This window comes from Eretmochelys imbricata, chromosome 17 (assembly GCF_965152235.1).
Source record: "Eretmochelys imbricata isolate rEreImb1 chromosome 17, rEreImb1.hap1, whole genome shotgun sequence".
NCBI lineage: Eukaryota > Metazoa > Chordata > Testudines > Cheloniidae > Eretmochelys > Eretmochelys imbricata.
In genome coordinates, this window is record NC_135588.1 from 12,697,623 (window position 1) to 12,717,958 (window position 20,336).

General features: G+C 40.9%; 1 protein-coding gene across 2 annotated transcripts in view; it reads right to left on the reverse strand.

Moving 5' to 3' along the window:
* Positions 1 to 7,640: 7,640 nt before the first annotated feature.
* Positions 7,641 to 20,336, reverse strand: part of RABGEF1 (RAB guanine nucleotide exchange factor 1) — a 33,453-nt gene continuing 20,757 nt past the window's right edge. Inside the window, exons 5-10 of one of the 2 annotated variants that reach the window (XM_077836755.1) lie at positions 15,918 to 16,084; positions 14,143 to 14,224; positions 12,761 to 12,893; positions 12,246 to 12,337; positions 11,231 to 11,487; positions 7,641 to 9,983 (exon numbers count right to left, since the gene is read on the reverse strand). In XM_077836755.1, the coding sequence (XP_077692881.1) occupies positions 9,585 to 9,983; positions 11,231 to 11,487; positions 12,246 to 12,337; positions 12,761 to 12,893; positions 14,143 to 14,224; positions 15,918 to 16,084 (1,130 nt within the window). In that variant the 3' untranslated portion in view covers positions 7,641 to 9,584. Of the gene's footprint in view, positions 9,984 to 11,230; positions 11,488 to 12,245; positions 12,338 to 12,760; positions 12,894 to 14,142; positions 14,225 to 15,917; positions 16,088 to 20,336 lie in introns of both variants that reach the window. The other variant, XM_077836753.1, reaches the window with a different exon arrangement.

Here is a 20,336-nt window from a genome sequence, read left to right on the forward strand (position 1 = left end):
AGGGAGGCCCCCAAAGCTCCCCCAGGGGCGAGTGGGGAGGGGGTTCAGCCAGGGTGGCCCCTAAAGCTCCCCCAGGGGCGAGTGGGGAGGGGGCTGAGCCAGGGTGGCCCCTAAAGCTCCACCAGTGGCTAGTGGGGAGGGGGCTCAGCCAGGGTGGCTCCTAAAGCTCCCCCAGGGGCGAGTGGGGAGGGGGCTCAGCCAGGGTGGCCCCTAAAGCTCCCCCAGGGGCGAGTGGGGAGGGGGCTCAGCCAGGGTGGCCCCTAAAGCTCCCCCAGGGGCGAGTGGGGAGGGGGCTCAGCCAGGGTGGCCCCTAAAGCTCCCCCAGGGGCGAGTGGGGAGGGGGCTCAGCCAGGGTGGCTCCTAAAGCTCCCCCAGGGGCGAGTGGGGAGGTGGCTGAGCCAGGGTGGCTCCTAAAGCTCCCCCAGTGGCTAGTGGGGAGGGGGCTGAGCCAGGGTGGCTCCTAAAGCTCCCCCAGTGGCTAGTGGGGAGGGGGCTCAGCCAGGGTGGCCCCTAAAGCTCCCCCAGTGGCTAGTGGGGAGGGGGCTGAGCCAGGGTGGCTCCTAAAGCTCCGCCGAGTGGCTAGTGGGCTGAGCCAGGGAGGCCCATCAGGCTCCCCAGGGGCTAGTAGGGAGAAAGGGAAGAGAGCCCTATAGTCTGAGCTTACCCCCAGGCTTCCTCATGGAGCAAATGGGGAGACTTGGTCAAAACTGGCCCCTGAATGCCCTCTGGCAACTAGTGGGCACTGCGGGGGGAAATCAACTCCCTCAGCCCCTGCCCATTTCCAAGGAGGGTACAGGCCATGTTTACAGTACCTGACATGCTACACATTTGATTTCTGGGTTTTATGTTCCTCTGTTACAACTTCAGCCACAGAAGCAACTTTTCAGAAACTTTCTTTTATATCTGCCAGTGTGGCAAAAAGTAACAACTTTTGTAATTATCCTCAGGGCCTTTTGGGATAAGAGGCATTCTGGAGCAAGGAGTGAGAGAGCACAGCTGGTAGAGCCAGGCTTTTAAAAGTTGTACATAACGTCGTTTGCACCTGCAGCTCGCCAGTTCAGTCCAGCTACTATTGAGTACACTTAGCAGCTGGACGTTTAAGTTCCCTTCTGTTTATTATTCGGGCTTCAAACACTTTTTCTCCTTTACAAAAGTTGTCTTTAGTTCCCTTTACTGAGTCACATCAGGTCATACATAACTAGATTAAAATTAAAAGAAGAGAAATTCTCACTAAAGTGTATGATTCTAAGAATCTTGAGTTAGGGCTAATTCTAATTTACATACACTGTTCTGCTATGACAACCCAGCTACTGGTACCTGGACAACCTAAAAGGATCCTTCAATGCTAACATTAAAGGGATGCATAGAAGTTGATCTTGTACAATTGCTTTTTTAATGCTGTATAAAGACCCAACACGCATCTTTAAAAAAAAATTTTTTCCCAAACGTCAGACTTACTGGGCATATCAAGTGTTGTCTACCTTGCTTTTGCTGGAGGTCTGTGAAAGGACTCATATGTGGATTTGTACTCTCAGCACGTATTTTGCTAAAACTGACAAAAACTTTTCTTTCAGCTGTTTGTCAGACTTTTGAGTTAAATAAAAACAAAACAGAAGACAATGAATTTTAAACAATCTGCAAAAAAACCCTTCCCCTCTTAATCAGGTGTCATTTCCTTAACATTTAGGAGGTCAGATGGACCAGTCCACCGTTCACACACATAGTATTCCAGGAACAACAGGGAGGGGAGAAGAGGGAAAGGAGGAAGATGAATTTATAATCTTAATTAAAAAAAAAGTAAAAATTTAAGGTCATAATAAATGTGCAAAAAATTGAACTGAACAGCTTTGTGCCTTTGTAATATTTAATATTCTTTTAAAGGTGAGCTATAGAGGTAGGATGACCATATTTCCCAAAGGGAAAACTAGACCCTGCAGCGGACTGGCCCAAGCCCTCACCCCTCATGGGGCTGGGGTCACTGCTCGCCCGAGCCCTCCCACCCCACGCAGGGCTGGGGTTACCACTTGCCCCTCTGCATGTTCCTCCACACTGCACCCTGTTTTTTAGATAAATACCCAATTTTGCCAAAAAAGTCAGGACGGCCAGGACAGGGCTTAAAATAGGGACTGTCCCGGCCAAAACGGGACGTAGGGTCACCCTACATGGAGGGCAATGTGTATATTTACCATACAGTGTGATATTAGTTATGTGACAGCTAGTGCTACCAGCACTACCTGCGACCTGCAATGAAGCGGCAAGCTCATGCTGTAGAGAGGACCAACTTAAATGTTTACTTATGTCCACAGACTGGGGTATAAAGTTAGAACTCCATATTCCCTCAGTCCACAATGGGCCTCCTACTGATATCAATAGGTGGTTTACACCAAGATCAAGGATAGAATATTGCCATTATGTCGTCACTAAACTCTATTCAGTCCCTTCTAGCTGCATTCATTCTCTCTCACTGGGCAACTACTCATCTTTACAAGCACTGCTGTTTCTGCCCTTGGTTTGGTCTCTCCCATTTTCAACTCCCTTTTATGTGGGCTTTGCTCTCAACTCCATCACAGTTGCTAAAATGACCAGCCATTAAATAATTATAGGTGACGTGAAGTAACAAAATGCTCTGAAATTAATATTCTATCAAGTTGAATGAGAGCGTAGTTAATCTGTGAGCCATGATGTCTGTTTACTGATATGAAAACGCTGTAGTGGTTTATATTTAGTTCACATTTGGAAGATTATCTCTGCATCCAGGAGAAGTAGGAACTTTCCTTTTTGAAAAGAACGTTTAGATTCTGGAAAACCCATGTTTGGTGGGCCACAAATTCACTGAGCAGTCCAGACCTTCAACAACACAATTCCATCCCCTGGACGTCACACTAGGTTCAGGTTGCTTTTATCATTGGTGAGACAATTTATAGCAGTATTACAACTTGGAAATCTAAATGGCAAGGACACAATAAAGCATGACGAATAAGAGCCCAATTCAACAGAAACTCTATAAAAGAAAGTTATTCAGTTACTCTTTTGAAAGGTCTACAGTATGTTCTTCGGCAGTTCACCTATCCTATTTAGTAGATACTCCAAAGTGTTTGCAGTGAAAGATTCCCAAACGCATGACCCCACCCAGTGATGAGCTGCCAAAAGCTGAAGAACCGGTTCCTTCAGTTGCTCCAGGTCTTTGGCGGCACTGAAGGATCTGCTGCCGAAGGCCAGGAGCGACTGAAGGACCCTGCCGCCAAAGATCCAGAGCGCCGCCGGGTGAGTAAAAATTAAAAAGGGATTCTCAGGGGAGCCTCACCAACCGAGAGCTCAGGTGGGCCGGACAGGACGGTCCCATGGTGAGGACGTGGCCTGCGGGCTGGAGTTTGCCCACCCCTTTAACAACCAGTTCTAAACCGGCTTCAAAATTTAACAACTGGTTCGTGCGAACCAGCTCCAGCTCACCACTGACCCCACCTACTAGCCCTATATAATCTCCTTTACTGTTGTGAGTTACATACCACAGTATAAGGCCCAACCTTGCAAATGTATGAGTAAAGAGGCATTTAAGGTGCCCTACAATTATAGGGCTAGATCTCCTCCTTCTCCCCTCCTCCCCCATAGTAAAGCACTTTGAGATCTACAGCTGAAAAGTATTATTGCTTTATCAGATGTTGGACAACTGTTTAAAGGATCAATGTCTGGTGTAAAACACTCACTGAAGAGGGAGCTGTAGCCTATTAGGCCAGATCTGAAGTCAGCTCACTGTCAGTTTCCGGAACAGGAGTAAGGGACATTTTAAGTACAGTGTATTTTGACAGTCTCTAAGTACTTCATTCCAAAAGCTTCAATAATTGTTTTAGTTGAAGACTGTAAGGTGAACAGGGGCATTCTCCTGGCAGTGGTTCTGCAATACCTATTGTCCCACAGTAAGATACATCATCAGAAACAATCATTTATTCCCTAGTAAACCTTTCAGTCCAACCCATTCACTGGGTGGTGTTAGGTTAAAATAATGTGAAAATTGTAATTCCATCTTTAGAACATGGAGGAGCCAGATGACTAATTTTGTATGCTGGTCTAGCAAGTGGGGTACCAGACACCAACACATTTGGAATTCAGCAGCAAACCTCAGTATTGGGTTAGTCTAGATGCATATATAACCTGACTCCCATGTTAAATCCTCTGTATTGGCTCCCAGGAGGACTCAATGAGGTGAGGTGTCAAAAAATTTGGTTGAGCAATGGATCCTGACTTCTAGGTCAGGAGATTCACCGTCAGGAGAAGACGGAGGTGGTTGCAAGGACAGGCAGATCAGCTCTGGGAACCACAGGTCTTGGCCAAGATGGTGCTATGAAGATGGATAATAATTTTTCTTGTTTCAATTTGTTCAGGATCTTGATCAGAAAGGGAGGTGGAGAGTAAGTGAAAAGCAGTATGTGAGGCTAAGGGAATGACTGGGGCATCTCCCATCAAGTTGCAGCCATGCCTTCCCCTCAGGCAGAATCATCTGCCCTTTGCACTGGATAGAGTTACAAAGAGACCTATCTGTGGATGACCCCACATAAGACATCTCTCTCAGAATACCTCATCATTCAGTGCCCACTTGTGGTCGACATAGGTGGGATGGGAGCTGGATTTTGCCACACTATGCTTGCTGGGGCCAAGAGAGCGTTGTTAATGGGCACAGTCTTGGGGAGAGCTCGCCTTGGACGTATGATGGATGTTCAACAAGGAATGCTGGAGTTCCTGTGTCCCCTCCAATGGAAGTTGTATTGTCCACTACGTGTTTCATCAGGTTTTGAAAGACCTTGAAATCATCAGAGTAAGATGGTGGAGGTATGACAGCCTCATCTGCTGAAGAGGAGGACTTATGGGAAGGAGGTATTTCTTCCTCCTCAGCTGGTTCTTGCTCCTCCATGAGATGTGTCTGAGAAGCAAAGGGTCAAGGGCACTGATTTTTGTTCCTGACATGCCTTCGACAAGTTGGGATGCAGTAGAACTGGGTTCCGTTGTGCCCACTGAAGTGGAGCATAAGGGTGGGCCCCAGTGCCTCTGGATATTTCCCCTGCTGAAAGTTTCTTCCTCAGGTTGAACCTTGAAGGAGAGAGGGAGGGAGGCAGGCAGGAAGTCAGAGGACCTTCGTACGGACACTTGAGTCAGATGAGGTATCATTCCATGTCCAACACAGGAGCGGAGGTTGCCAGTACTGGGCCTGGAGAAGGACCTGAATTTGTAATGATACTGAGGTGCAGGCTGCCTAGTGAGAAGGTACCTGGAGATGTCAAGTTGGTACCATCTGGAAATCTCTCAATACCCTCTGAGTCTGCGTGGGAATGGTGCAGCACTAGAGGATGAATTACCATCAAATATGGCAGGGATGGAGAGTAGGTAGGGTCTAGAAAGAGTCAGTACCGGCAAAGAGTCTCTCTCAAACCTGCTTAGAAGAGGTGACTCAGGATCATTCAGGGTGCGAAGGTCCTCATGGAACAGGAGTCAGGAGAGCAATCGGGACTCTGGATAGGGATCCTCAGGAGTCAGTATGTCAGGTGATAATGGAGATGGTACTGAAAACAAACTGTGCGTGACGAGCATTTCGCCTTGACTCTGGAGGCCTCATACTTTGAAGGCACTGAGTCTGGTGCCACTCTGGGAGGCTTCTTGGTGCACTGCTTCTTTGCCAGCAGCTTAGTATTGGTACTGGAGGGGATGGGAGCCTGTAACAAGATACAAGGTCTCCTAACACCAATACCAAAGGGGTGACATTTGAGTTCTGAGTGGTGGCACAGGGCCCCCAGCGTCTTCACTTATTGCCAGAGCAAAGCTGGTTGGTATATTTGATGTACACGGGGGTGACCTAGACCCCGGGGTCTCAGACTGCTTGATTAACAGGAGTTTTAGCCTGTCCTTCCTCAATTTCTTAGATCTACTCTTGAAACCTCCACAGATGTTTCATTTAGAGGGGATGTCAGACTCCCCAAATCAAGGGAGACAGCCTGAATGTCCATCACTGCAGGGAAAAGACCTGTTGCAGGTCTGACCTCTGGGTCTTGGGCATAACCCAAACTCAAGGCTGCAGATTGAAGCCTGAGAAAAGTTAAACAAAGGCCTAGATCAGGCAAAGAAAAAAACGGGAAGAGGGAACCCCTTCCCCCAAAAGTACAAACTGTGCTAAACAGAAAAAATAAAATCAAAGGAAAATACTATGAAATAAAGAAAATATGAGCAAGAGATGTAGCAAGCCAAGTGGCTAGCTAAACAGACCACCACAATGCTCTGTCTCAAGCTGCAGGTGACTGAGAAGGAACTGGAGTGCTGGCTGATCAGCCCCGCGCTGTGTACCCTCATGCCGGAGCACAGGAGTGTCTAGGATACAGATGCAGACACTGCTGCTAAGAATCTCCAGTTAAGAGTGCACAGGCGTGCACATAGGCTCACCTGGAGTACCCATACGAACACTACTAAAAGAAGAATGCACAGTTTGGGAACAGTTCTTACTGTAAAGTAGCTTCTCTGATCTAGGCACAGTAAGTAGTTGGTTCATGTTCAAAGACAACTTTGTGCCGCTCGTTGATCAGAAATTCCCTAACGCATTATTTTCAGTAGCATTAACCAACTATGGTACAGATTTTCTACACTTGTAAAAATGAGAAGCAATCTCTAACTACATACAGTTATTGTGACATGACATGTTAGCAGCCTGTCTTCTCCATTTCAGTGACCTCTATTGCCCTTATCTGGTAGCTGAATATTTTGATTGGCAAGTACTTGCTCCTGTTTACTATTATAAATGTTCATGGCTACTGCGGCTATTTCAGCAGTCAAAAAGACTCTCTATTCTCTGATTCCTCAAAAGCAGGCCAACACAAATATAAAAACCCTTCAAGTTATTTCCTGCTTTGGATTTCCCACTGTATCCTGTCTTTTTGTGTCTGTCTTCCTTATAATCTGTTTGGGACTGGGAAAAACTTCCTTTTATATCTTAAACACTGCAAAGTACATTATTGCTTAAATATGCCATCTAAATAGCTTACACTGTAGATTGGTTTGTCTGTTTACTGTCCGCCCGTGGGCAAGGCTAAATATCTTAAGCCATTTGCTTTAAAAACCTGTCACAATTTTATTTTCCATCGCAGACACAGTCTAGTTATATAAGTGATAGACTGGAACCCGAATTACCCCAGGAAGTATGCAGAGATTTGAGTTCTCCTTACAGCTCTGATACCAGCTTCTTCTAGAGCCTTGGGTAAGTCACACAACCTTTCCACCTGTCTTCCCATTTGTAAAGTGAGTATGAAACTAATTCACCCACCTCAGAGAGGTATTGAGAATTAATTTGTGCCTGTGACAGAACTCTGGTGGTTTGAAAAATGAATTAGAAATACCTTAGCTAGAAAAGCACTTTAGAAGAATTATGTCATTTGATTACTCCACTGCTCTCTGCTTCAGTGATCTTTTTCCAAGGTCAAAATCAGTTCTGCTACTGAGACTCTGATGTGTTTAGAGTCAGAAGTTCAAATCCAAAATCTAGAACACACGAAAACCCAATGTTTCTTCCCCTCCACAAATATGGAAAAAACAGATGCCTGACATAAGTAAACAAATATTTAAACAATAGCAGCATTACAATAAAAGCAGGATTTTTAAAGAACTCATTAACAAAGGAAGAATGCACATATTTTTATTTAACAGCAATTTAGTATGCAGTAGCTAAAAGATGTGTACATTTTATTTATTTACTTATTTATTTTTAGGAAAGAGACAAATGTGTACCTGGATATCAGAATTAGCACCTAATGTACGTAGAGAAAATAAAGGCTCACTACAAGCATTGATAAGGTCTTGAACAGTCTAGGAGCAGAGTCTCATCAATGAACAGTAACTACTCAGAGTAATTTCTTATGATCAACTGACTCATTGTTGCATCTCTGCAGGGAAATGTGGGTAATTAGTTATCTTTAAAACACTAGGAATGCATAGTTCAAACCGTTAAACATAGCAATTTGAGAATTAAAAATAGGACAAGTCACAGTTTTGGTCTGAAATTATTGCAGTGCAAATTTTGAAGTATCAGTAATTTTAAAGCAATGGAATACAATGAAGAGGTAGGTACCCTCCCCTTGATGGAAAAAATTTAAAGTTGCTTAAGAACAGCCCTTAGCCAAGCTAAGGAACGTATCTCTGAAAAGCACTAAATATCACAGGTACACATAGAAGCCATGGCAGACTAAATTAACTGGAAGATATTTAAAATGATATATAAAATGTTTCACTGGAATATAAAAAAAAATCTGCAAATGGTTACACGTTTTGTGGAGTGAACCAGCGGGTTACTTTTCAAATGAAATACAGTACACAGTGATTTAAAGCTTTTGGGAAGTGAACTGTATCAACCTTGATGCTTAGCTTGGTAACTTTCAGTACTCAAAAATCACTAAAGCCCAGAATAGTGCAATTTTGTAAAAGTAAACGTGCTCTTTCTTGCTAACAGCAAAGGGTCATGCTCTTAATAAAGCAGCCTCTAAAACAGGTTCATATGATGCATGCCTTGACTGGGGGGGGGAGAAGGAGGAGAGAAAGTGGTCAAGGCCCAACCCATTAGTGGGAAATGGCTAAACAATACAAACTCACTGTATTAGGAAAAGGAGTCAGTCACTGTTGGCTGAGCATTTGAGCCATTTCCCCCACAACTATCACCACGGGTTCCAAGTCTGTCATTTTCCTCTCCTTCCAAAACCTGCTTCAATGCTCTTTCTTCTTAGAAATAAGCAACACCAGCACCTACCTGCAACTCAACAGACCACCAGTATACTGACAAAAATGGAGGGAAATGTTAAGATGAAAAAATATTTCCATTTTCAGATCCCAAGAGTTATTATAAAGAATGCGTTTAAAAGCTATGAATACTATGATATAGTTCTGTCAAGCTTTCAAATCTGCAGTTCATTCCGTTGCATCATCCAGCTTGCTAAAATACATTAATGGTGTACTTCCTTATATACTGTGAAGTTAATATTGAACTAAAGAAAAGGAGCTAAAAATGGACATTTTTATATATCATTTTGTACTAATACACAAGGTGCCATGCACAGTTGAAACATTACTTTTTTAAACCTATTTACAATTCTACATATTTATTTTACACTATATCTTTCATCATTACAACTACAGAATAAATTCAGACCCTGGAACACTGGTACCTTTGAGTTTCTGCTAGAACTCCCAGCCTTGCATTATTCAAGAATCTTTTTCTTCTTAAATTTAAATTAAACTCATTATTTAAAAACACATAAGTGCATGCCCAGAAGGAAGCTTTCAGGAAAAAGTTGTCAATGGACTAGTGTTGCTTAAAAATTACATTGGCTTTGTGTAGAAAATTTAAATTCAGTTCAAAAAACCAAAAAAGCCTAATAGAAACCTACTTTGACTAAAATAAATACAATTTATTACACTCTAAACAAAATAATTGTACCTTTAAAAATGTACTGATTTAAACTCATTTGATTTTTTTAGCCTCAAACTTATTCCCCTTTCCAAGCAGCAAATAGTAATAGGTGTGTAAGAATTCCTTCTGAAGTTAATACTTTCATGGTAAATTATCATCCAGCATAAACCTGAGGCTGCAATGGTGGGGGCAATTTATCATTCTCTACGTTTTCAGAGTCAATAGCTGCTAAGGGTTGATTTTTTGGTTTTATTTCCAATGGATATTTTTCAACAATATCTTGGACTTCCTTAGTAATTCCATCAGTCCAATCTATAAGGTCTTTCTCAAGCTTCTTGGCTTCACTGACAATTCTTTCCTGTCTCTCATTCAATTGAGATAGGAGGTCTAAGTTCTTATACATCTGTTTAACACCTAGGCACACATCTGATGACCAGTTTTCACACTCTTGTTTCTTTGGAGACGTTTGGCCCGACATGTAGCGATCAAAATCCTCCTGGCTTAGATTTAAAGATTGAGCGTCCAGCTTTTCAATGAAGGCCACAGCACAGCACTACACACAGAACAGAGAGAGAGAGTCATTGCAGGGTACATGATGCAAGTCATAACCCAAAACAACAAGTGTTCTGCATTTTAATCGTGCTGTTATACAAACAATATGGTGGTTGGTTTAATGGTTCAACAGATCACCTGACAGCAAATTGCTGCTCTCCTGAAAAGCCTCTCAGCGTAGCCTCGTTAAAATAAGGCCGTTCACAAAAAATAAAAATAACTAACATTTTAAGAAACTGCAGAACACCATTCAGATCAGGTCATCTTGGCTGTACAAAGCAATTGTGTGCTGACTGAATGAGGAAGCTCCATTGCAAATTTGGGGTCACTGCATTTTGAAAAAGAACAGTAAGTGAAAGAATGAAAAGACACAGTTGACAGCAGCACTCTATACTAGGTGCATTTGTTTTAGTTATGTACTGAGCATAATTTCATGCTACACCATCTAATCTGTTTCTGAAAAAGTAAATGGGAGGAATGCATCTCAGCTTGAAGCGTTCTCCTTCTGAAAGCATTATTTAGAACACACACTGAAGTATTTCATATTAAGAAAAAAATTCATTTTTCTTGTAGAATTGTTACATATGCAAATTCCAGGGTATCCAAATTCATAGTTTTGTTCAGCCAAACACACACACGCCCGCCCTGTTCTAGGGATACTTCCATAGGACTGTCCCTCTCTATCAATGGCTGGATCCTGCAGGCCTTTCACATGATGAAATCCTGCCAACTCAAATGGCAACCGAGCATGCACAAGCGCTGCATAATCGAGCCTCAGCAGATTTTAAACAGCTAGTAGTCGAGTCAACCTTCTCAAAACTGTTACAAGTTAATGGTTCTTCATCTGGTATATCTTTAATGCCTGAACCTTGAGGTTAACGTAAATCAAGTGGTAGCTGAACTTTCACTTTTCTTACATAATAAAAGCTTGCCCAGGTCTGCACGGGCAAAACACTGGTCAGAATCAAGGGCTTGAACTGGTTAAAGAAGTGGCTAGGAAACCAAGGCATTGTTAGGTTCACCTAACTTAGAAGGGTGGGGGGGGGGGAGAAGAAGAAATGAAAAGTGGAAGGGAGTGCACTCCAGCCTGAACAGCAGTACACTGTTTCATAAGAATAGTTTCACATTATCTTGCAACTACATTTTCTGTTTCCTTCAGTATTAAGACATTCACCTTTGCTGGGAATGCCTTGATCAAACAGCAGATGATCGTATGGTATAGAGCTTCAACACTGTTCTTGAACTTACCAGATTGGTAAAATAGTAGCCATCCTCTCCAGTCATTAACCTGCTTGGATTACAGAAGCGGGTTATATACTGGATGTTGGACTGCAGACGGGGTGGGTTTCCCTTCAAAACAATATAGATAAGTGTTGGTAAGAAGTCATCAGCAGAAGCTGGTTCGTTTTTTGTGATTTTTATAGCGTTGAAGATATGTTTGCTGCATTGGGTGATGCATGCTAATTTATCACGAGGGACACGTTTTGAATCCATTTCGATAATATCTGTAAAATAAAAACCCTATATAGTTAGATCTCCATTCATCAGAAGCCCACAAAAGTAAATCCATATGTAAAGGGTGACCCACTGGATTGCTATCAGATTGCACTATCTGTGTTTAATTTACTCTAGTTGATACTGTATGAAAACTAAGTATTTATATGCCTCCCACTTCAACCTAGTTCCAGAGTAAACATTGTTGGGATTTATTCTCACAACACTTCCATGAGGTAAGGAAATATTATTCTCATTTTATAGGTGGGAAACTAGCCCAACATCACTCTACTAGTCTGTGGCAGATCCAAAAACTGAACCCATTTCCCAAAAAGCAGAACTAAGTTTTGTTTGATTTCAATAGTTGACAAACAGTACAAATATTAGGATTCACAGAAGAATGACAACAGCTATGCTCCAAGGCCCTGATTCAGTATGGTTGCTAAGCACCTCAATTTTACCAATCTCAACCTTCTCAATGAGACTACTCTCATCCTTTAAGTTAAGCTTGGGTTTAAGTGCTTTGCTGAATTGGGGCCTAAGTGAGGCATATCTACCCCTTAAGATACCAGTGAACAAATGTGAGTTACAGAAGCAAATTTGTCCAAAGCGTTTCTGCAGAGGAATGAATTTATGTATACAATATTCAGGATTGTAGCCACTTGTTTAAAGCAAAAAATATAGTCTCTATGAAAAAGCAGGTGTTTATACTTTTTACTTCTTCAGATAGTTAATTTGGAGAAGACAAGCTAGTTTATAGTTCACAAACCCGTAATTGCTTTCACAACCATATCGGAGACCTCTGGAATTTCTTCATTAACAGGAACACACAGCATTTGTGGAGTAACCCAGTGTAAAGCCCTATCAAGAGAAACAAATGAAAACACACACCACCCCTAGCAATGAAGTCGTCTGAGGTCAGCGGCAAAGGTTAACAGTATGCTAACAGCTTCTTTAATTAAGCTATCATATAAGGAGCCTTCTGTTTGACAAGGCAAGCACTTCAACCCACTGAGGAAACTAGATTACTACCCAGAAAAACATTTATATTATAATTAATATGCTACAAGTGAGTGCATGATTATTTCAAATGAAATAACCCAGTGTAGTCATTTCCATTACCTTAACAAAAAGCTACAAAAGAATTAATCCAAAACATTGTCTTCAGTTAATAAATTAGTGCCACTCTTGCACCAGATTTCAGCATGCTAGTTTCGGCATGAATGGCAGACATCACTCATGCGATTTTGGACTTCTAGATTATTTCTCTTCAGAAATCCTTACCTGATTCTCTTTTGGACAACCAGATCCTTCTTCTCATCATCAGTTGTTTCAGGGCAGAACACATATTTATACAATCGAGTCATGATATATTTTTCAATCTGGTCCATTGCTTTCTCAACCTTTTCTGGGGAAACTGAAAGATACAAACCCATCCCCCAAACGTAGTAAATTAGATGGTTTACGGACCCATAGGATTGTTTGTGAAGACTTAATGCCAGTTGGCCACAGTAACCACTGAGTCAGCACAGGTATGAGTTATTCCCTTCTACTGCTCAAGTCAAATGTGAGTTAAACAATAGGTACCGATGTACTGAATCTAATGCTTTTCAGAAGTAAAGAATAATACAACAGTAAGGAGCAAGTGTGGATGCTCTGAGATAACCATATGTCTAGGCATATGAAGGCAAGGCATGAAGCTGAAGATCAAACAGGTTCCTAGCTCCAAAGAGGTTTAATATCTAGGTTAAAAAAAATTACTTAAACCCCTGAACAGACATGGTCCTTGACACAGTTTACAATGGGGAGACATTTAATATACTCTGCTTTCAATTTTGGAGTTTCTGCCTTTCAGGAACCAAAAGGAAAGTGGTCTTGTTTCAAGGGTCAGAATAGTCATGCCTGTACAGTCAGACCTGTACTGACTGTAGACATGCTCGAGAGACATAGAAGTGGACTGAAGTATTACTCTGCACTATGAATTTTAATTTTGGTTCTGCTGCTATGCATTTTATAGTATGAAATATCTGAGCTAGAGGCCTCATGAACTTACTACGCACTTCCATGCACATGTAACTACACCTAGAGGCAAGGCGGCTTAAAGTTTTTTGAGAATAATCACAATAAGGTACGTGCCACTCAAAATACACTCCCTGGGATATTTCCCACTCCAAGAGTAGGGAATACACCAAATACTGGGTAAACAGACAGTTAGATTACATACAAATAATACAAGTTAAACTGCAGAACAGTTTAAAGAAAGATGAAAGCATAGGTATGAAAATTAGAAAATTAAAAAGGGACTGAATATACCAGTTTAAAAACAGCAACAATTAAGGGGTTTTTTTGGTTTTTGTTTTTAAGTTTTGGACCAACAAATGTTTTGTGAACTGAACTGTTACTTGGCAGGGTTTCTTTAAAATATTTAAATACCCTCTGACAATCAATTTAGATAGCAGAACTTTACAGAATCTTAAATACAGTGATGTTACTTGGAATAGCTCTCATTAGAGTGTTTACTACTAAAAAGTAACAATGTCACATGGGGACAGAGAGAGAGAGAGACACAAAGAGAGAGCACGCGCACGAGAGATTCGGGAGATGCAAGTGGCCCAAACATTATACTGTTTCAATGGTAAGGTGTGAGAGAAAGAAGAGTCTGATACCTTTCCAACGGGTCTGTAATTTCTCCGCTACATTTTGATAGAAGTCCTGTGCACATTCAGATTGTTCCTCAATACTTAATTCCTAGGACAGAACACTGATCTTAAGTGAAAAAAACCAGCATGGTGCCATGCAAATGACATAGAAGTAGTCATGTACCTATTTTTTCATGGAAAATATCTAACAGCAGCAAGAGTTGTACAGAACACAGGACAAATTATCTTCTCCGTATTGTGATTTGACGACCATATTTATTTGTTCTGCACAATACCACGAACCCGCATGGGTGGAATGATGGAGCTGTATTTAAAGTATGGGGCTAGGCATTGCAACAGGCTTCCTGTGTGACCTGCAGAAAGTCACTTAATCTTTTCATGCTTCAATTTTCTCATTTGTAAAATGGAAACAGAGTTTGTTAACCTAAGAGAGAAGTTGTGACACTTACTTTGTTAGTATTTTTAAAGCAATGTGAAATGGAGGCACTACAAAAGTGCCAAGTGCCGTTACTACTGACAATGGCACTTTGGAACACTACAAGATTAATTTCTAGTGTTGGACCGTGATTCAGCAAGCCATTTCTATTCAGCAAAGCATTTAAGCACTTGTTTAGCTTTAAGCATGTCCTCAAGTCGCATTAAAGTCAATGGAACTTAAGCATGCGCTTACATGTTTTGTGTGCACAGAAAGAGCAACAAGTGCTGTAAGAAGGTAATAAGTATTACTTGGAGGGAAAACTTCATGACAGAACCATTTGCACAGGTAGTAATAGAGAAGCAGTCTTCCTCAGCTGCTGACCAGTTCCTGGAGCTTCAGTGGTGTTTGTACATGAACGTGCAAGTACACAGGCAAACTGGCAACAGAAAGCTGAGGGTGGCCTCAGTTTTCAAAGGAGCAAACGCAATGACTTATATTTTGGAATGACAAAAGGAATAATTTTAACATTTTAAAGTTCCATGAGCCCTAAAAGCATTTTACACGCAATTTACTTTAAATATAAAATAAAGAGACAGGTTCACAAATCTTCTGATTTTCCTATGACTTATAAATGAGAGAAAGGGAGGGGGACTGTAATGAAAATGGTGACAATCTAAAATTCCAGTTAATTTTCAGGTTGCCATTTGTATTGCTATAGTTGAAGCACAAGAAAATAGTATTAACAGTAGATACTCAATATTTAAAGCCCTTCATTTTAAAAAACAAAACAATTACCAAAAAATTCCCAGGTTTTATAAAAGCTATTGTTTTTCTTATCAATTTTCCCCAAATTTTGGAGTACACAAAAATACTGATTATCTTGAGAAAAATCCAATAATGCATTTATGTTAATAAATTAGTCCAATGTAATGGAATATATGCAAACACGTGCTTGTGTAAGTGTGTGTAGTGCTAATGTATAGTCCATGAAATAAACCACAGCATTAAACGGTGTTCACATTCGATACTCTTACTTTTCTCTGTTTGTTGCTTTTTCTGTCCTCCTGTCCCCCAATAGTCACCCAGACAACTGTGAAGTTATTTTTTGCACCTTTTTTTAAACCTTTCAAATTTTATAACAAACACCAATAAATTCTTGAGAAATTTCAAACAAAATTAAAACCAAAACTGACGGGCCTTATGAATGCTGGATCATTTCAACCCTAGGTGGCATTATAGCCACATCAATACTTCAGTGGAGGACTGACGGTACAGCTTCTGCATAAAGGATTAAAAGCTTTTGTTTCTACCTAAGTCACTCGTTTTTAATGTGTCACTTATATAATGCATGTGATATACCAACCCTTTTGTGATGCATTGCTTCCAAAAACATTTTGCACTGCTTATAAATGTCTTGACCAGATTTTTGATAGGTCTTGAGAAACTCTATAAACTCCTTGGACGCTCGATCTGTCTCAATGCTGACCTGCCTGTTTATTGAAGGGCTAGGAGCCTTAGCTTCATGAATCTCTGCTGGGAAAATTAGAAACAATTAGAGATTAATTGTACTAATCAATTAATGTATCAGATTAAAAAAATTATAGAAGGACAAACCTAATTTAAACTTCTATACATAAAGATGATTTTTTCTCTTCTGAAGAAAACAGGATTAAATAGTGACATGTTGAACTATCACTAAATACAAATATATGAAACTGCTTATTAAGCTAACAGTCACAAATATTTAAAACCAGATTCTCATTTACATTAATGACCCTTTACATTAATTTTGACAGTATAAAGGAGACAAAGTGGGTGCAAGTTACAGTTACATGCTCACTTGAAAATCCCCTTATATTGCTAGAGCAGTGTTAGTGTAAATGAGAATCTGGCTTTAATGTTTGAATCAGAGCAAAAACACCAAATATGGTCCAGTTTTCTACATGGAACTCAACAACAGATGGGAAAAACCCTACCCTTTGTTTAGTGGAATTTGTTTCAGTTGTGTATGCAAGTTTACAAAGCTGGAAATGTATACATTAACATGGGGCTTCCAAACATTTCTCTTCAGGAAACACGTACTTCAGAAAACATTGGTTGCACTTTACAAGACAGTCATACAAACTTGATAGGATCTTCTCTACCCAAGTTTAGCACACCCACCTCTCAGTTTGCCAGCCAACACTGTCAAAATGAATGATTGAATGTAAGATGATGTAAATGAACATGATGAAAAGCAAAAAGCAAAGAGAGAAAAAACATGAAAATATTCTTAATAAGCAGATTTTCAGCGCAAACAAACCCATTTATAACATGCAGAACAAGAGAATGCACTGTGTCAGTAGCCATACATGCAGGACTTTAAATAAGAGGAAAATAATTTGTCCATTAAGTTCATGTATTTCATTTGGTTTCTTATTCAATATGACTTTTTATAGGCTCAACACTATCTCAGATTCATCTCTCATTTTTAACTTCACATATTTCAATGGAGTTGTACACCAGTGATGAATTTGGACAGCAATGTTTAAGAGAGAGACTCTTCAAGGGCTTCTCACTTAGCAATATAGTCTTCTCTTGATAGAAATCAGTATAGACCAGGGGGTGGCCAACCTGAGCCTGAGGAGCCAGAATTTACCAACATACATTGCCAAAGAGCCTCAGTAATACGTCAGCAGGCCCCCATCAGCTCCCCCCTCCAGCCCCCAGTGCCTCCCTTCCACCGGCAGCCCCAACGATCAGGCACCTCCTACTCCTCCCCATGCCTCTTGCCTACCACATTGCTGTTTTGCGTGAGCTGCAGGCTCGGGGGGGGGGGGAGGAAGGAGGGTATGGCAGGCTCAGGGAAGGGGCAGGGGCCTTGGGGAAAGGGGTGGAGTGGGGGCAGGGACTGGGGTTGAGCAGTGAGTGCTCCCCCAGCATATTGGAAAGTTAGCATCTATAGCTCCAGCCCTGGAGTCGGCGCCTATGCAAGGAACCACATATTAACCTCTGAAGAGACGCATGCAGCTCCAGAGCTACAGGTTGGCCACCCCTGGTATGGACACTATTAGCAGTAATGCAGTTACAGTAACTCCTCACTTAACGTCATCCCAGTTAACGTTGTTACATCACTGATCAATTAGGGAACGTGCTTATTTAAAGTTGCATAATGCTCCCTTATAATGTTGTTTGGCAGCAGCCTGCTTTGTCCCTGCTTGCAGGAAGAGCAGCCCATTGGAGCTGGCGGTGGGGGCTTGGAACCAGGGTGGGCCAGCAGCCGCCCCATCAGCTCCCCTAACTTCCCTGTGCAGCAGCCGCCCAGCAGGCTATCAATTGCCAGGCAGTTCAGCTGTCCCTCCCTCCACTGCCGTGTGCTGCTCCCCCCCACTGCCTAGGAGCTGCTCCCCCAGCCTCCTGCTTACTGTGCAGGGGGTGGGGAGAGAGGGGTGCTAATGTCAGGATGTCCCATCCCCCCACTCCTTTACCCCATCTCCACAGAATGGGGGGGGGGGGGGGGAGAGACGACACCATAGGGCTCAGGATGGAGGGAGCAGCTGCTGTCTCAACTTTTTGATCTACTTAAAAAGCCAGTGTACCTAGAGTGGGGTCAGCGTACTTCATGGGGCAATGCATCTCTCTCTCTCTCTCTCTCACACACATGCTGTCTCTCCTCCTTCCATTCCTGCTGCCTTATAGTGTGTGAGGCTACATTAACAACAATGTGTTAACTCTTGAGGGCTCAGCCAAGTGCTAGATCATCATTTAGCAGTAAGGCATTCCCTGGAAAATATCCCACCCTCTGACTTCACCACCTCAGCCAAGCTTCACTATCATCATTGCTGTGCACAGTATTGAATTGTTTGTTTAAAGCTTATACTGTGTATGTAAAATTTCCATGGACCCGAACCCACCCCCCATTTACATTCATTCTTGTGGGGAAACTGGATTTGCTTAACATCGTTTTGCTTAAAGTAGCATTTTTCAGGAACATGACTACAACATTAAACAAGGAGTTACTGTACCAGTGTGTGTTAAAATTTTACTCCTTATAAGCCATATAAATAGAAATATTTGAATTCTATCAGTTAAGATCAATATTGCTAAAGCAAATCCATTCATTTCTATTTATACCCAAAGGTTGTTCTTTAAGTATAAAAAGGAATTTTAAAAAATTCTGAAGATTCAAAGCAGTATTCAAGATTGAGTCTACATAGTAATTTGAATACTACTTAAATGCAATCTAGTAGACTACCATAACAGAGTAAATAATTTACTAAATTTAGTATGACATAACTAGTTGGTTACAAATATGCACTTTATAAGATACAATTAAAAAGAAAAAAGCACTAATTTTGAAAAAGTATTCGCTCTAAATTATATCAAATAATCTTATGATGTATTTTAATTCACCATTAAATCAATGTGGAGTATTAGCTAATTGGCTTCCTTCAATATTCAAATTTATTAGCATGAAGTTTTATCATCCATCTATTCTTATGACATTTGGCTGATTAGATATCCATAAAAATGGCACCTCATTCTGCTATTTCTAGTTTTTGTTTAACGACTACAAAAGCTCGGTTTAGAAAGCTTCATCTGAGACACTTTTAGCTTAGTAAAGGTAAAATATTAATAGCCTCCATCTAGATACAGTTACTACAGACATGGCTACAAAATTTGAGCGCTGTTTTCATTTGCTCTCTAGTTTAAAATAACTTCACTCTTTAATAGTTACAGCACCCACATTTGTAATGATTTAATATGAATCAGGGAGGTTGCAATTTTATTTGCTACTACTCTCTACACAGAAATTTTGGCTTAAGACATGTGAAGCAGCATACTGTGTATTGCTCACTACATTCTGTAAGATATGTAATTTCAGTTATATACCTTACTGCACTTATTCCATAGTAAGTGAGCATGCATATTTACTGATAATTTAATCACAGAAAAGGAATAAAGCCCATTTGAGCAGGTTAGGAAGAGCCTGCAAGAGGAGATATATCAACACAATACAAAAAACAGAAGTGTGGGGATTTAAGGATAATTTTTACAAGGAGGATAATCATCTACATGAATATCTTTTTTCTTTCATTTCTATGTGGCGTTTGGGTGCCCCAGCAGAACATTAGCATTCCAGCTGCTTCACACTATGGTTGTGCCATTACTTGGACTAAAGTCAATGAATAAGAATATGAAAAAAAAGTATTTTCTAGTACTTCCCTCCAAAAAATTCCCTTAACATGTGTATATACCCGATATATTCTGTAAAATAAAAACACTTTGCAATTTAGAATTTCTTTAGAGACCAGAACATCAGAATGCCAAACAACATGCTATAGCTAAGATTTTGGACAAGATCCTAAAGCAGTTACTTTGTCAATTTTGCTATTATTCAACTCAGATTATAAAAATGTCGCTTCTCTCATAACATAAAATTGCTTTCCCCTGATTTATGTAACTATGTCCTGAAGACACATTTTGAGAATGTACTGGGTATAATTCAAGCAAATTTACACAAACTAAAGTCCCATTTCTAGCATAGTTATTTTTAGTGCAGCATTTTAGAGGCTTTTTTTTTTAAAACTAAAGATGAAGCAGCACGGATTCATTCACTATTTTTAAAAAGTGGAAATTTGTCTTTTCATAGTTTGATTCCTGAAGTATTGTGCAAGGAAACAAATCTCTTCTAAGAAATTTGAGTTTCATTTTTTTCCCCTAAAGGCAACTTGTTGGTTCAAAGTTCATATATCATAAACCAGCTTTAGAATGTACATAATGATTTCAAGCATTGCCTTTC